The 17,871-nt window shown below is 34.9% G+C and overlaps 1 protein-coding gene and 7 non-coding genes across 8 annotated transcripts in view; 1 reads left to right on the forward strand and 7 right to left on the reverse strand.

Moving 5' to 3' along the window:
• The window catches only part of LOC108760303 (uncharacterized), a 22,061-nt gene extending 5,136 nt beyond the window's left edge, over positions 1 to 16,925 (forward strand). The window contains exons 4-15 of the mRNA XM_018506168.1: positions 1,547 to 1,645; positions 3,746 to 3,966; positions 4,028 to 4,166; positions 4,840 to 5,612; positions 5,768 to 5,859; positions 6,369 to 6,958; positions 7,970 to 8,216; positions 8,634 to 8,879; positions 9,136 to 9,316; positions 9,582 to 9,787; positions 10,808 to 14,460; positions 16,103 to 16,925. Of these exons, the coding sequence (XP_018361670.1) occupies positions 1,547 to 1,645; positions 3,746 to 3,966; positions 4,028 to 4,166; positions 4,840 to 5,612; positions 5,768 to 5,859; positions 6,369 to 6,958; positions 7,970 to 8,216; positions 8,634 to 8,879; positions 9,136 to 9,316; positions 9,582 to 9,787; positions 10,808 to 14,460; positions 16,103 to 16,198 (6,543 nt within the window). The 3' untranslated portion in view covers positions 16,199 to 16,925. The remainder of the gene's footprint in view (positions 1 to 1,546; positions 1,646 to 3,745; positions 3,967 to 4,027; positions 4,167 to 4,839; positions 5,613 to 5,767; positions 5,860 to 6,368; positions 6,959 to 7,969; positions 8,217 to 8,633; positions 8,880 to 9,135; positions 9,317 to 9,581; positions 9,788 to 10,807; positions 14,461 to 16,102) is intronic.
• On the reverse strand, positions 160 to 231 carry TRNAE-CUC (transfer RNA glutamic acid (anticodon CUC)). Its single transcript has one exon. It is a non-coding gene; the product is annotated as a tRNA-Glu (tRNA).
• TRNAE-CUC (transfer RNA glutamic acid (anticodon CUC)) lies at positions 299 to 370 on the reverse strand. The gene has a single exon. It is a non-coding gene; the product is annotated as a tRNA-Glu (tRNA).
• On the reverse strand, positions 438 to 509 carry TRNAE-CUC (transfer RNA glutamic acid (anticodon CUC)). The gene has a single exon. It is a non-coding gene; the product is annotated as a tRNA-Glu (tRNA).
• TRNAE-CUC (transfer RNA glutamic acid (anticodon CUC)) lies at positions 577 to 648 on the reverse strand. The gene has a single exon. It is a non-coding gene; the product is annotated as a tRNA-Glu (tRNA).
• On the reverse strand, positions 716 to 787 carry TRNAE-CUC (transfer RNA glutamic acid (anticodon CUC)). The gene has a single exon. It is a non-coding gene; the product is annotated as a tRNA-Glu (tRNA).
• TRNAE-CUC (transfer RNA glutamic acid (anticodon CUC)) lies at positions 855 to 926 on the reverse strand. The gene has a single exon. It is a non-coding gene; the product is annotated as a tRNA-Glu (tRNA).
• Positions 994 to 1,065, reverse strand: TRNAE-UUC (transfer RNA glutamic acid (anticodon UUC)). Its single transcript has one exon. It is a non-coding gene; the product is annotated as a tRNA-Glu (tRNA).
• Positions 16,926 to 17,871: the final 946 nt, after the last annotated feature.

Raw genomic sequence — 17,871 nt, forward strand, 5'->3', positions numbered from 1 at the left:
TTAGCCACTAGACCATACCGGAGGTTGAGTGGCTGTACTGTTACAAACCATCACTCTTGTCCGATATTCTCATTAAAGTGTTATAAATCATTTTTAAATATTTGTAAACAAAAAAGTTATTTTTATAAAACATTCTTAAAAATAAAACTACAAAATATATTCCGGTACCGGGAATCGAACCCGAGCCTCCTGGGTGAGAGCCAGGTATCCTAGCCACTAGACCATACCGGATTACATTCGGAGATTCTCTTAAGAATGTACTTGTAGCTATACAAAGGTAAGACAGAGTAAAAAAATATTCCGGTACCGGGAATCGAACCCGAGCCTCCTGGGTGAGAGCCAGGTATCCTAGCCACTAGACCATACCGGATTACATTCGGAGATTCTCTTAAGAATGTACTTGTAGCTATACAAAGGTAAGACAGAGTAAAAAAATATTCCGGTACCGGGAATCGAACCCGAGCCTCCTGGGTGAGAGCCAGGTATCCTAGCCACTAGACCATACCGGATTACATTCGGAGATTCTCTTAAGAATGTACTTGTAGCTATACAAAGGTAAGACAGAGTAAAAAAATATTCCGGTACCGGGAATCGAACCCGAGCCTCCTGGGTGAGAGCCAGGTATCCTAGCCACTAGACCATACCGGATTACATTCGGAGATTCTCTTAAGAATGTACTTGTAGCTATACAAAGGTAAGACAGAGTAAAAAAATATTCCGGTACCGGGAATCGAACCCGAGCCTCCTGGGTGAGAGCCAGGTATCCTAGCCACTAGACCATACCGGATTACATTCGGAGATTCTCTTAAGAATGTACTTGTAGCTATACAAAGGTAAGACAGAGTAAAAAAATATTCCGGTACCGGGAATCGAACCCGAGCCTCCTGGGTGAGAGCCAGGTATCCTAGCCACTAGACCATACCGGATTACATTCGGAGATTCTCTTAAGAATGTACTTGTAGCTATACAAAGGTAAGACAGAGTAAAAAAATATTCCGGTACCGGGAATCGAACCCGAGCCTCCTGGGTGAAAGCCAGGTATCCTAGCCACTAGACCATACCGGATTTCGGTATCCCCCCTCGACCTTACTGTGTACGTGACTTTGTGTAAGCAATATAAACTATTTTAGTATAATTTCAGAAATTTTGCCTATTGAATAAAAAAAACTAACAATTAATATAAATTAATTAATTTATATTTACTCCAAATTAATATTGATTTTATTTAATCAAAATAAATGTTTTATATATTTCGAGCTCCTATATTTTTGTATAAAATATATTTATAATTTATCATTTCCGTGTTTTAATATTAATATTTGCATATTTCATAAATATTATTATCAAAATGATAATAAATAGAGATGTATCTTCTACGGCATTCTATGCAATCGTAAAATAAATAATCCTATATTTTGTACGAAGAAATATAGCATTTTCTTTGATGCAAGAGAAATGAATCTAAATAAATATTTGTCAACATGAAGTTGCAGAGAGGGAGAAAGAGAGATATGATGGTAAACTAATAACTCGTTTGTTTGTGTAGGCGGGTAACTCTGGCCGGATAGTTGTAATAATGTTAACAGGACAACGCGTGGAAGTAACCTGTGATCCTCAGAAGGTCACCGCCGGGGATTTATTTCAGGTAAGTTTATTGAAAAGTCAAAGCGTACTAACTTTGTTAAATTTCTATCAACAGTAATGAAATAATGTTTTAACCAAAAGATGAACAAAAAACACGATATTTTATACGCAACTTTTATTCAATATTTTTGGAAGATTATTAATGAGAAAATTATTTAGGCTAGCGCGACATTCTCCAAAGTTTAAAGTTCGTAATTTAAAATATTAAAAACGCATTGATCTTAATTTGTAATCATTAAATCTTCATTGACAGTCATTCGCAAATGGCATTCACTTATCTGCAAATCAATCTAGTGATTAATGGTCATTTCTTTGGCGTTGTCAAATTTGTACAATACATAATAACATTAATCCAAAAGATAATGAAGAAATAATAAACATCATTCGTTTAAACAGTATAATAAGCGCCAATATAAATTAATCAATCGTATTATCCCGTGTGTTTATCGCATGTAACTTTTTGCCTTGTAAGATTTTTTTCTGTGGAGTTACTTCTCAGAACGCTAATAAATTGCACATAAGTGAAATAAATATCGCATCTCGCGAGAACTTCGTAAAAGAATTATTTTTCATTTGCTGGGTACGCGGAAGAATGTATTCTGCTGGTATGTATCCCAGTAAAAACCCTTTAAAAAATATACTTTATCCCCCCATTCTCGAGCGGAACTCGTTCGATCGTAATGTTCGCGCGACAGTGGCCTCTCAAAGCCACACTTAGGCCGCGAAAGCCAAGACGTGGCCGGTTGTTTACGAGACCACAAATTCCGACGTGAACTCGCGAGAAGTTCTGGCGAGCCGCCAAGCCTAATCATTATATACGACAGATCCACAAACCACGAGTTATGTGATCTCGACGACGAACGTATAGTGCAATTCCTTCTTTCATAAAAATCTGTGCTTCAACGTTTGTTCAAAACTAACATTACAGAGACACTTTTCTTGTAATACTACCAATAAAACTGCCAATGAATAAATCGATCAGCAATATTATTTCGAACTATTACTATAGGAATATTAGAATTAAAATAAAATTATATAAACTAAAATCATTACGATAATTAAACAATTGAAAACAATTACATCACTCCGTTATATTAATAATCAATATTTGTAAAGTAGTTATACCTTATACAATGTTCTTTTTTTACGAAAATACTAAAGCATAAAAATGAAGCAAAAGAATTTAAGAATATATTACATGTATTTTTTAACAAAATGACAAAATTATGAAAAAATTACAAATTTTTCTGTATCGCGTATCTGAAAGCAATACAAAAAATTTGACAGCAATTTAGAACTGGGTCAAAAATTAAAATAAAATGAAAAAATTTTCATTTAAACTATAAAATGATGGTATCATTAAATATAAACATACCGAACCTTATTAAACTGTTTCATGTAAGTAACATTTATTTTTATACGGAAAATATGAATTTCCAATTTCAGTACATTTTTTATAGAGACTCTAATATATTCTTAATGGCATTTAATTTTACTAATCTAAAAAAACAGTTTCAAGCTCACAACTCTGTATCTGCCACTCAATCCAAGCTTTTGAACGTGACCGGAGTATTTTGTCGTGCAATTTTTAATAAATGGTCGATTTAGAACGCCCAAGAGCTCGCTGAGAACTTCCAAATTGGATTACTCCTGCAAACTCACGCCAATAGAAAATTACCTCTGCGGCAGAAATGCGTATTATGTCGCGCTATAATAATCTTTTAGAACAATCAAATGCACACCCGTGCTCTCTGCATTTAATTGCTTGTCTCGCATAATAATTTCGCGCTGAATCGTAGTTTACGAACACCATTTTAGCTTTCCCTCTCGCGTTTCTTACATACATTGCATAAGTAGAAGTATCCATAGCAAATATAGAAATATATATCAAATTTGTGCTATCAATCTATGCTAGAAATTCGTATAACAAATAATTATATTATATTTACATTTATAAAATAATATTCATTTATATAACCACTTCTTTAGATCCGCAGTATTAAAACTACTGTGAGTTAAACCAACATATATGAACTTAACTAATCTCAGACACGTTCTGTGATATATACATTTTATACAATGTATACGCAAATCCTTCCAGGCTATTGTTCAAGCGGAAAGCCTCGATGAAAACTTCACTTTAGGATTGGCTGTACTACTGGCCGGGGATTTCGCGATGTTACCACCCGACACGAAATTAAATAAAGTCGCACCTCCGGGATGGTTAAGCAGCGGTAAAAGCAAAGGTTTGCTGGGTCTACCGACTAGTTTCATGCTGTACCTGCGACTCCGATTCTTCCTACCATCTCTTCGTGGTACCAGGTTAGTTTGAACTAAAAAATGGCAATATATACGACTCGACTAACGTTCGTATCGTTTCCAGGAGTTGGATATCGAAGCATTTGCTATATCTGCAAATAAGACGATGTATACTGGAACAGCAGCTGGTATGCCCATATTCCGAATTAATCAATTTGACGGGTCTCGCACTTCAAGCTGAATTCGGGAATTACAACGCCAATGTGAGTTAACCAGTGATTTATGTAATGTACGCTATTTGAAATGAAATTATACCGTCACGAAACAATCAAATGTCACAAAATGACTATTGAGTTCCAAATAATTAGGTAAAATTATGTAAAATGAAAAATTGTGACGTAGATAGAAAATATTTGTGATTCTACAAAGAATCTACGTTTCTTACACGAAATGCGATTAATTTTTACTTCACAATTATAAAGTCTAAGAATTTTCATATATGTGAATCCAATGATGATCAAATTCAAAGATTTGATGTCAAAGACTTCCTAAAATGATGAATTTTAGTATATAAAACTAAAATTTAAGTAAGATCGGTTAAAAGAAACAAATATTTCAGAATTAATATCTATTCCATCTATCAATATTTCCTGAATTAAATGTTAAAATGTATTATACATATATATCTATATTGTACTATAATATATAATACATATAACAATACTATATAATTTCCATACTGTGTGTAAATTCAGTTATTAAACTATATTCAATTAGCAACACAAGAGATCAATGGTTGCATAATTTCCGAGCTTCAGTAAACAGTCGATTGTTAGAGATATTATTTTGATCTATTATGAGAGAGTTAACAACAATTTTAACATAATCCGTATATAATTTCTGTTTCACATCAGAGCTATTGTATATGCCCCACAGGAGCACGGCTGTGGAGATTACTTCCTCCTCGAGCACTACGTGCCGGAGTCTTTGATATTGAGCGTGGACCGGCATCAATCGCAGCCCTGCGTCGACGCCGATACACTTCGAGCGCAGCTACATCGCGCTCACCGCGATCGCCGTGGCTTGGACTCGAACAAAGCCGAGGAGATGTTCATAACTCACGCGCAGTCCCTGCCGGATTACGGTTCGCACTACTACATTGCCACAGTAGACTCGAAGGAGTTAGAGAAACTGATGATGCGGCAGAGAAAGGGGAAGAGCACCGTGTCCGACAACCGCGATGCCGTGTCGTCGCTCGACGGTGCAGGAAAAGCACATCGCAAGGAGAAACCTGCCCGGGATATCTGTTCCACCTATGGCAGAATCGGGATCTCGCGGTTAAATTCCCGCGAGAATATGCCGATGATACCTTATTCGGACGAGCACGTGAAGAACGCGGATTTATGTCGCGACGAAACACGCAGTAACAACAATAAAAATAACAATAACAATGTTAATAGTGTTAACAGTAATAACAGCAAAAATAATAAAAGCAGCAAGAAAAAGACAGAGAGCAACGTGTGGCTAGCGATACATTCTCAAGGGTTGAAGTTGCTGGAGCGAGGGGGCGAGCCAAGGGAAAGAACGGAATTGGCCCATTTTCAGTGGCGAGACGTGCAGACATTGAGTTACAGCAAGAGCTGTCTGGTGGTATACAGCAAGCTGAATGGGAAACGCTGCAAGTTCAAATTACGGATGGATCATCGAAAGTAAGTTTGCTCGCCTTAATTTCGAAGATTGATCGAACGAACAGTTTTAAATGGAACGTCGACGAACACTTCGAAAACGTATATCGAGTGCTTCATCGACATCCTCTATCGCTTACAATAAAGACGTTTACATAAAGAATCTTTCTATTTTCTAGAAGTTACTTCGCCTTCAAGCTCACGTCCCTACATCATCAGTTCTTCCTCAGACTTCGTTCGGAGCTCACGTCACTTCAAGGCCTCGCTAAAGGTACACGCGCTCTTTCCTACCGATTAAGCTTGCTGAAATGTTTAGAACTTTCCATGAAAGTTTCAAGACAGGAAACTAGCTAAATCGTAACATTTTATCGCAAAGATGTTGATCTTTCTTTTTTATGGAAATCTTAAAATGTAAATATCATAAACAATTCAACCGAAATTTTCAGCGATGATTATACGGATAATCTGGCAGAGATCATTAAAAACTTTTTTTTAATTTAATATTTTAATTGTTGCTATAATTTCTTGATTTATCGTATTTTTTATTTTTGTCAAATTTTGTAAGTTTTCAAAGTACAACAATTAATATACTCTCTAAAACTTTTAAAGTGAATCTCTCTCACTCTTAAAGATTGACAATTGAGCCACCCTTTTTCAAGACTGGCTCAATTTTCATTCTTTAAAGTAAGATTCCATTCCAAAGAATTTTTGTAAAATGTTATTTTTTTGAAACATTTATATAAAGATATCTAAAAAAAATCAATCTACATCATTTTTTAGAATTTGGAGTACCCCTGACGGAAGCAAAACCTATACCATTAAAACCCAAAAGCATCGATGGTAAAACTAAGATAACAATCGCGAGCGTGGTTAAAGTACAGCAGAGACTAAATTATCCGATGCAACTAGAAGAATACCAAAATAAGGAGAATGAAAATCCTCAGAAAGATCCAATTGTAGTGACAGCAACGAAGGACACTGGTCGCGAACCTGCCTTTTATTCGTCCGAAGAGGATGCTCTTTATGCACAAGTAAACGTGCGATTAGAACCAGAAGGTCAATCACGAGACACGGAGGATGAATCGGAAAGAGGTTTAACGACACCGCACAAGATCTTGTTGGAACCCAAAGAAACAAAATCGGAGCATGACAAACTCTACGGCTGCCCCGGTTTAAACAACGAGGCTGAAACCGAATGTACATATTCGCTCCCAAAAGTTATGTCAAACAACATTAATCAGCTAGATAAACCTAACAATCCTGAAGAACTGTACGCCGCTATTAATAAAGTTCGACTATCAGGAAAGAAGGAGTTCCCTGTTCCGGAAGAAGTTTGGAATGTGTCAGACATTAAAAAAACATTGCAAAAGGTAGTATATATCAATTACATTTTAAAGTTCATATTCAAAACATGCTTTTAACGATGTTAGCATGAATTTAACATATATTTACGTTATATATGCTATACAATGTTAGAAATAAAAGCAAGTATTTATCGATAAAAGCGTGTTCCGAATACCTAATTATTTAATTATTTATAAAAGAAAATATAACAAGAAAGTACAGCGCGGTACTTTGTGCGCAAAATGTCGTATATACTTCAGTTAAACAATAAAGTCGAATGTTTCGACTACATTTCGAATTATCCTCAACGAAATTTCTTTAAACCTAACGCTTCGAGATAAAGTCGTTCGATGCTATTCTAATCTTTCACACTAATTGGACATCAGATGAACATCGTTCCGAAATGGATAAGCCCAACGGACCAAAAGTGTAAGAGTAAAGATTCTTTCAGAAATCAAATAAATAAAAAACCGCAGTTGTGTTGGATAAGCCAAGAAGTAAAATTAAAAGTGAAATTTTTCAGAAATAAAATTGTAATTTTATTTCTAATTTAATTCGCGCTCTTATAATTTTATTTGTTTATTTCTCAAACATGACTGTGTAGTTTTGTATTTTATTTCTGAAAGAGAATTTGTACTGTTACGCTCTTGGACTATCCATTTGATCTTTTGATGGTTTTTACCCGAAGTTTCAATCAATATAAAAGATTAGGAATTATATTGAAATAATGTTCTACCTCGATTTAAAAGAGTAGAATCTAAAGAAATTTCGCTGAAAATAATTCGAAATGTAGTTGAAAAAAAACTACTAATCCTGAGACTTACTATTTAACTTAAATATAAAATACGTATGCAGCTTTACGCACGAAGCATCATACTGTACCTACTCTCATTAATCTTTATTGTAAATTTTATTATTGTTTACTATTCTCTCATTATTATTAACATTCGAATCTACTATTAAACTTTCGACCTAATTATTTTCTAGATATTTATTTATTATTTCTCTATTAAAATGAGACAATGTTACCATTCTAGATGAAAGCATCTAGCTTACCGAATTATGGTGCATCGAAGCAATCGAGTGGTCTTCGTACACCTAGTTTGCCGCGTCGATTAGGTGTAAAAATGGGTACGCGAGCGATTTACAGCAGTTTAGTTCAGAAAGATACCGCGCTTACCGACGATACGGAATCATTGTCTCTAAAGTCTGATACCGAATCGTCTATTCAATCGCTATCGGCACGATCTACCGAATCACCCATGCCGGAAGCATACGTATTGAGTAAGTAATAATGTATTTTTCACAAAAGAATTTCTTTTATACAAATAATTATAATAATTAATGATTATAAAAATAATTTTAATTGTGTTTATATAATTATAAATTATTTCTAACATTGTGATTAAATACTTACAGCAAGTTCTACAAGTCCAAAACATAAGTCATTTTAATACAAAAATATTCTTATGAATTCTTGAAACTTTCAAGCACTGTATATAATAAATTTATTTAAACACACACACACATACAAATTAAATATTTGATTAGCTTAAATTTTGATTCTCATTGTTGTTTACAAACAATTTTTACAAAAATTTTATTTACATTTATTATAGCATTATTTACGTTTTATCATAAATATCATTGTTGAGATAAAAGTTTTATAATAAAATTCACGATTATTTTTTACCTCTATAGATGCTGATATACGAACTGACGACGAAACTTTCCGGATTCCTGAAGACGAATCGATGTCTGCATCTTTAATGGCTCGTTTAGAAGAGCTGTCATTCGCCGAAGAACGAATTTTGCATACGATCAAATTGGAACGCGGCCACGGTGGTAGCATAGGTTTGCAAGTAATGGAGGGTAATGACGGTGGCGTTTATGTTCAAGCAGTTTCCGTTGGCGGATCAGCCGATATGGCCGGAAACGTAAACAAAGGTTCGGAAGTAAAATGTTTATGTTGCTTCAAGATAAAAGCATCTATCTGACTCGTAGTCGAGATTATAGTTAAAATGAACTACAATGCATCATTGCAGTTAACATACAATGATAACAAATGAATAAATTGAAAAAGACAATATAATGAGAGATAAATAAATAAATAAATAGATTTGAATTAGAAAGTGACACAAATAGATGCAAATTTAATTAGATGTACAAAATTAAATATCGTTAATTAAACTTTTCTCGACAGGTGACCGGATTGTAGCAATAAACGGACAGAATCTGCTGAACCTTCGCTATGAAGATGCTCTGAAGATGCTGCAGAGCTCGTCCGAAACGGTTGAGTTGGTTCTTTCGCAGCCTGCTATTCGAAAAAGCTTGGAATCGAGAAACGACCAAGACCAGGGCTCTGTAGAGAACAATTACTTACAGTGAGTATTTCAGACAATATAATTGATTTAATAATTTACTAAAGGAAAACTGTAAATCTGTCTCACAAAAATTTATTTAACGAGTAGTTCGGATAAATTATGCGTAGACTGCAGCATATTATATTGCTTGTTTCTCTCGATTTGATATAAATTAATATAACGGATTAATTTCGCGGATTATATATATATAATCATTTTTATTCTCCCCCCACACAAAAAAATTTCGCTATATCTTTAACTCTTTTATTCTCTATCTCGTTCGCAGCGATATCAAATTCGACGTGTCATCGGAAGCGGAAACGTCCAGCATGATGAACAAGTGGATCGTCCAGAAAACCACGGATGTAGCGTCGGTGCAGAACACTTCAAGCGCATATAGTAGTGCCGCATCCAGCGCTATGGGCAATCACAATAATACCAACAGCCTGTACATGACTGATCTCGTTGACAATAACGCATTAAAATCTGCCAGCATGCTGCTATCTATAGAAGATTTCGACGTCAGTAGGACAAGTCGCCAAGTTTTTATTTAGGTAAGTGACATATCTATATGTATAATCTGCGTATCTATATACCCGCGTATTTATATATAAATTTTTGTCGACGTAAAAATCTTTCGACGAGTTATTACATTTTCCATTGTTATTGATTGCATATATGACGGAATTTCATAGAAAATTCTATTTGCGAAAAGACTATTATCTCCACTACGCTATACATGGTTGTACCGAACATACGGTAGTCCTCGCTTCGAGTGTAATCGAATTGTTGTTATCCGCTTAGCGAAGCCCTTATCGGAGCTACTAAAGTTCGTAACTCTTGTTCGTTTAAATAAAAATATTCAGAAAGACTGCAAAAGTCAGAATAATCTTTTTACTATTTAGCAAATCTAATATAATTCGACAAAATAAAATAGAATATTTGTTGATTAAATCTGTCTCTTTAAATTGCCAAAGTTTAAGTAAGGTACCTATATAACATGCTTTCATACATACTTTTTATACAATACACAATATATGTATATTCAATATATCACATACCTTTTATATAATGTACAACAAATTTTATACATTATATTGCAATACATTTGAATTTTTCAAGTAACATTACGTAACGTTTTCATGTCCCTGACTTTAATGAAATTACATCTAGCATGAATTTAAAACTTGGGAATTATATATAAGCATCGGTATTGACCGTGTCCCAGGAAGGGGAAATCTGTATGTCATTTCTAAGGAATCATCTTTAGTATGTCTCGGACAGTCTGCCGTCGTGGTTACCTCCTCGTGTTTAAGTTTTAGATTTAACAGTTCGTTCGCTAAGCATATATTCACTGTTTGCATTATGTACAATTGTAAGAGTAACAAATGTAACAGCAATGTCACAAATAATGTATCATTTTCGAATTCTATTGAAATCTCTCATTTTTCAAAATCTTCTGTCGAAATTGAAGAATCTTTCTCTAAAATCCCAAATCTTTTTCTATGGCAGATAACGGAAATTCGACCGAACCACCTGTGCCACCGCGACGAACGAAACGTAAAATCAAGATTGCGCCAATCGAATCGTCGGTGGCGAGCAACGGTGCAACGGAAACCACGAACGACATCGCGATATCTCAGCAAAAACGTCCGCCGCCGCCGCTTCTACTGGAAAAATGTCGACGAAACAATTCTGGATATGTCGAAACCCGCCAGCCGCAATGCGACATTTCGGCAAACTGTCCAAAAGCCGACACAGAGCAACATCATCGTGAGAATCGCGTCACTGCGTCGAAGATGATCGAAGTAAAGCGTCGCGACAATACGACATCCATAAGAGACAACTCGACATCAAGCAACAGCGCAAATGATGATCCAATTCTAAAGTCAATCGTATCGAAACCGCCATTTCCGTCGATCGTATCGAAATCATCTTCTCGCAATGTCGCGTCATCTAAGAAGAAGGCATTGGACAAATATCCACCGCTCTTTTTCACTTTGCACGATTTCGAAAATGTAGTGTTTGATACATGGAACAGAAACGATTGTGTGGGTCCTAAGAACTCGCAAAATTTACACGAGAATGAATCGACGAAAGCGCACATATTGGATGATAGTGGTGACGTCTGTTTTCGTGTGACGACGACAAGTCTTCCATTCGAAAAGTGTCTAGACAAATGGAAAGATCCATTTGACGATGACTTTGCTCGGAAGTTTGACGAGTGCCGATTCGAAGATAGCACGAATAAAAACGATAGAGTAAATGATAAGAGATCGTTTGATTGTAATAATGTTTTCGATAATAATGATGAGTCGAAATGTCGCGTAGATACGAAGGCACGATTCATGATCGAAACGCAAAGTTCTTCCCTGTCCAAACACGACTCTAATATAAAAATTAGTGTGCCGTGTGACAGTTCACAGAGCCACGAATCCATTCTCAACAATGAACAAGCCGGCGAACAAAGCGCCGTTTCTTCCGTGAAACTGACTGAAATCCGAGAGGAATTCGCAGATGTAAAAGATTGGTGCGACAATGCACGAGATAAATCATACACGTCGAGTGCCGACAAAAGAAATTCCGCGACGGGAGAAGACGATCCTTTTATAATGGAGGTAAACGAGGTTGACGTGAAATTAAAGACGATTCCGCAAATGTATTGTAACGATAGAAATAATGACATTAATTGCGAGAAAATTCGGGAGGAAGATTCCGATTTGATACCGCGGAACGTGCAGGCTAGCGAGGAGATTTTCAAACCCGGGAAGAAAAACATGATAATGGGAAAAACTATAACTGCAAGCGATGTAAAACAGGTGGATCAAAGTAATACTTCTTCAGAAGTCGTGGAGAACGTTACAGATAACAGTTCAGAAACAGCTAACAGAATTGAAAAAGAGACAAAAATAACACACCGAGAAGAGAAAACGTTTTTGAAAAAAAGTAGCGATGACATCAAAGAGAAGTGTGTTGCCAAGAATGAAAAATTCTTGTTCAATGAGTCAGCCCAAAACGAACGTAATGATAATGGTGAATCGAGCAAGAACATTTCCACTGATAATCTTATAAACAAGTCGGACAAAATCGAACAAACTCGATTACTTGAAGAGAATAAGGAAAGAAATAATTTTTCCGAAGATTCCAAGAATAATCATGATACAGTTCTGCCATCGGAAGATATTTTCGCGAAGAGTGTTCCCGTGAAAGTTAAGCGAAATTCTTTTTTAGAAACTATGCTATCTGATGATTCAATAGATATCTCGATGAATTATGCGGCAATTTCTGTAACTTCAAGCATGGATAAAGAATTAAGCACGACTAATAAATCACTAAATAAAATCCGGAAATTAGATGCAGATTTTACGACAGAAAGTGAACATTCGCGTGATTTCCGTAATGCGACAGAAATGGATACAAAGAAGCAAAAAATTTTTAACAACTCCAACAAAATAGAAGAAAAGATCGTCAAGATTTCGAATATAAAATCGACGCAATCAGAGAATAAAAGTGTCAGTGATATAAAAAATGACGTGCTAAATGAACTTCTCTGCAATTTTAATAATATAAAATTAAAAATAGTGGGTCCCGAAAATAAGAAATTAGCAACAAAGATAGATGAAAAGATATCATGCCCGATCGATAGTAGAATTTCCAAAGAAAAAGAGAATACATCTAAATCATTTGAAAAATCTCGAAACGAGACTTGCGTTCTTCTAAACACGAAAATTACTAATGTAGATAACGACGATACACCAATCGTTGAGAAAATGGTAAAAGAAGAAGAAAATATCACGAAACTAAATATCGAGGAAAAGCTTCAAAATCTCAAGAATGACACTCCAATGATTAGTGAGAAAATTATAAAAAATGAAAATATTGAGATTAAAAATCATAATAAATTCTGCGATATCAAACATAAAGTTGCAAAAGATAACTCCAAAATGATGATCAGCAAAAATTCTTTGGATATTAAATCAGAAAAGATCAATATAAAGACAAAAATTGAGAAAACGTCCGAACTCATAAAAAATACAGTAGAGAATGTCAATCGAGAGCTTAAAAAATCACGAGATATTCGTATTTCCAAGACGATATTTAAGAAAATTAATATTGAGCGCGAGCGACATAAAGAGAACGAATCCCAAAAGAGAATTCCCATCGGGGCACCTGCGACGATGAACAAGATTTTCGACAGTAAAGAATTGAAGGCGATCGCAGATGCATCGCGCAAGAATAGCTTGGAAAACGGTAGGAAGCGCGAAAGAACTTCGAGGGAGATTCATACTCGCGGTAAAGAAAAGACTGACGAAGTAATCGCGAATGATCAGGCCGACGATGATCGAAGGAGGATCACGAATCGGTCGGCATTAGTATTAGTAGAGGATACGATGAGTAGCGGCGATAAGTGTGCCATAGCTAAGAAAACTACTTCCGTAAACCCTTATAATAATAATGACAATAACAGGGCCGTAACACCCGTAGCTAACGTAAGTAATGACCAATCGTTTCGTGACGTTGTAATGATAACCCCGGGTAAAGTTAGGAATTTCGTTAAGTATTACGAGATTCGGTGCGACGCGACGACCGTCGAGAAACATTCTAAAATTAACGATAGGGAGAAAGTAGCTAGGCGTAAGTTCATGAAGAGCCAAGCGGTGTCCCTTGCTGCGAGAAACGAGGAAGTAATAACGAAGAAAAAGGAAACGAAAGGTGGAGGCAGGAGTGTTAAATCAAATGATTGCGATCTTCCTAGAACGTCTAACAAAACTCAACCTTCGACGTTTGTCCCGAGGGTCCCGGAAAATTCTTTCCACAATCCAATCGATAAAACAATAAAAATAGGATCGAAGATGGAGGAGTATGAAAACAGCGGCTCGCACATATTCGATAAGGAGACACGTGCGCCGTTCACGAAGACCGCGAAAAAGTCGGTACAGTTCTTGGGCGGCTACACCGTAATTCACTCAGAAACTTTTGGTAAAGACGAATCCGCGGGGATCATTGTGGATTCTGATACAAATACATTGAAAAAGAAAAAAGCCCCCGGAATACCGCCCTCGCAGAATTTCAATGATCAGAAGCTTGTCCGCGAAATCACAAAATCGGAGAAATTGCTGTACGTCGGAGAAGGTACCCTCCGACCACGAGAAGCCGTGACTCAGGTCAGTAGCGAAATTTAAGTTGTAGTTTAATAAATCATACCTAATAATAATAATAATGACACTAGTTTTTTTACACTTTACAAAAATACGTTTTTTCTTTGCTAAACCAAACAAAGTGTTTTTTGAGTACTGGAAACGATGTCACAAACAAAATTTCATCAGTACGTCAGGATTTCGAAACAAATGAGGTTTAATACGATTTTCCTAATTCTTTGTCATATGCATATATAACTTGACTAAAAAGTAAAATACTGAAATTTAAAAAATACATTTTATAGAGGAAATGAACAATACATTCATGATTTCTGATTAGAATTTTAAGATAATGTTAACCTTTTTTATAAAAATAATGACAAAAAAGTCATTTTTTGCATATATTAAATCTCAATTATTTCAAAAACCTAACATATTTGTATCTTGCATAAAATAAATATACATATAATTCAATAAAAATGTTTCATAACGAAGTGAAAAGATTATGGAAAATCTTATATACATTCACTTGTAGGAACTTTATACAGATAATGCTGGTAAAATAAAAAGAATATGAATACGTAGCATTACTGCCTACTGTGTCAGTTTTGGAGCCCATTTTGTCAGACGCTTAATTTTGCTTACCTTACGAAAAAATTAATTATTGAAAAATTGCAAATAGTATTATAAAAACTGCTTATACTATCTGATAGAAGACACTTTTCAGTTTGAAATTACGTTTTTAAAGTTTTATTTTTACCTTTTGTTTAAGAAATATTATCTAAAAACAAAGTGGTATATCAGCGGTATCAGCGACTTTCCTCTACGAAAATTAAATTTTGGGGGCCAACTTCGCGCTAACCCTCCAACATTAAAAAATCGAATATTTTTTGTTTGCTCATCGTTTGCTCACGAATGCTCCGTCGGAATTTTCGTTTGATCACCCTCAATTCAAAAGTTATGCGAAATTTAAACTTTGGGGATCAACTTCGTGCTAGCCCCCCAATATTAAAAAATCGAATATTTTTTGTTTGCATTCGTTTGCTCATTGTTTGCTCACGAATGCTCCGTCGGAATTTTCGTTTGCTCACCCTTAGTTCAAAAGTTATGCGAAATTTAAACTTTGGGGGCCAACTTCGCGCTAGCCCCCAACATTAAAAAATCGAATATTTTTTGTTTGCATTCGTTTACTCATCGTTTGCTCATGAATGCTCCGTTGGAATTTTCGTTTGATCACCCTTAGTTCAAAAGTTATGCAAAATTTAAACTTTGGGGGCCAACTTCGCACTAGCCCCCCAGCATTAAAAAATCGAATATTTTTTGTATGCATTCGTTTGCTCATCGTTTGCTCACGAATGCTCCGTCGGAATTTTCGTTTGATCACCCTTAGTTCAAAAGTTATAGATACTGTAAACTAGTGTTATTATACCGTTATCGTTTACCAGCATTTTTTGTATATTTCTTGATCACATATTATATTTTGTAAATCCTTCTAATTAGAAATTCTTAAACACATTTTATTAAACACTATACTTTTATAATACTTTCCTAAATTTACTAAGCTTTAAATTAAAGTTTTATTGAGAAATAAATAAATAATATTTAAATTAAAAAATAAATTCATATTATTATATCTGAAAAATAAATTGTTTGTTTTTTTCTTTTTCAGATACATGCAGTAGCAGATCACGTGCAGAATTCAGGTATTAACAGCTTCGTTTTAAAACCAGAAACCCCACAGCTCATATTTTACTGTACTATATAGATAAACACACGTAGCCTTTACGAATCGTCGTTGCTCCGAGTCTCAAAGAAATTGTACCGCGTGAATCCTTGCGTAAGCATTTTGATTTTCGCTACCAACCGAAGAATAGATTTTACAACGCTGCATAATGCCTGCTAAAAAGTAATTTCTGCCTGTTAATGTGCACCGCGTGTACATAAGCTCTGCATACATTTAGATTTAAATTTTATCTCGAGAAGATAAAGTCCGATTTTTTAACACAAAATATTAACATACCTCTTCTCTTTACTCTCTACATATCGCTATAAAACTCTAATTTTTTATTAATATCGTGAATTTATTATATAACAACTTTAAACTTTAAAGAAAAAGAATAGCATTGATGTATCTATTAAAACTATTCATTTAGCTAAATAGTGTTTCAATAAACGAAATACGCTACACGTATATAAATCCAGTTCCAATAAGCCGGTCACGCACATTCCGATAAAAGCAACGATTGGATTTGAATGACCAAATTTTCCGTGTGCTCCAAAAGGATTTGAGGATCACAATGAATCGCTCGGCAAACAGACCGCTCTATTCTAGCTCGAGTGCTTTAACTGCAATGTGGTCTGGATATTCTCGACCGTGAACGAATTTGGTCGATTTATAGAAAGATATTTACGCGATGGAAAGATACTTTCTTTTCCGCTAAGCAATTGTTCGGTCTGTAACTCGTAAAATACTCTATATTTCTTCGACATTACACAGATTTCTTTTATTTTTTTTTTTAATTTTATTTTGTACGGAATGTACCTAGTACGGAATAATTTCCAGTATATTGGAAAAATGTTTATGTGTATATAAGATCCTTTTTATTTTTACGATTATGTTAAAAAAAATTAATTAAATGCTATAACAAAAGCAAATACAGTAAATAATGGCTACACAGTAATAATAAATGAAAGAATCTTAAAATTGTCTGGAATGTATATATTACTCAAATAATCGCGTGTCGTAACATATTTATAATATTGTTTTAACAAGCTAAATAACATTAAAAAATGGACTTCGTCTTATTGTTAGATGATGTATTCAAGATAAAACAGTGAGCATACTACTTCAGATTAAAAATGAAGAAAATACTACGTGTAGAAGGAGCACGTGTACGATTATACAGAAGCTAAAAATTCATCTCGCGTAGATCTATTCTTCCCTTGGGAGCTCCGTGTATCGTTAGCTTTGAGCACTGTGAATATTTTAGATACATATTTCTAAGAGGATTGCTTGTAGCTCTGTTATTGTCGAGATCTTCCCTGTAAGTTTTCGACGACGGTGTATCGGGAAAATCGCGCGAATCTCATTCCTCTAATTTACGTGGATAGAATAGCTGCGAAATCACTTGTTGCACTATTTATATTGCGCGCGTGTGTCTCGGCTCATTTAGTACAGACTGGTCCAGGCTAGGATTCAAGACTGGTTTCAGGATTAACTTAAGTCTGAACATGACTAGATTTAATACACTTGCAAATACAAAGCGCCGCAAAAAGTAACTTTCGTTGACATCAGTTTAATATAAGCTGTATTATATTTCTTTTTAAGTTGTTTAAGTGAAATAGTCATCATAAACCAAGAAATAATATGATTAATTTATAATGTAAAAATTCGCAATATTAAATGTTCCCTGCAATAATGAATATTATTTTATCTCA

This window comes from Trachymyrmex cornetzi, unplaced genomic scaffold (assembly GCF_001594075.2).
Source record: "Trachymyrmex cornetzi isolate Tcor2-1 unplaced genomic scaffold, Tcor1.1 scaffold223, whole genome shotgun sequence".
Taxonomy (NCBI): Eukaryota; Metazoa; Arthropoda; class Insecta; order Hymenoptera; family Formicidae; genus Trachymyrmex; species Trachymyrmex cornetzi.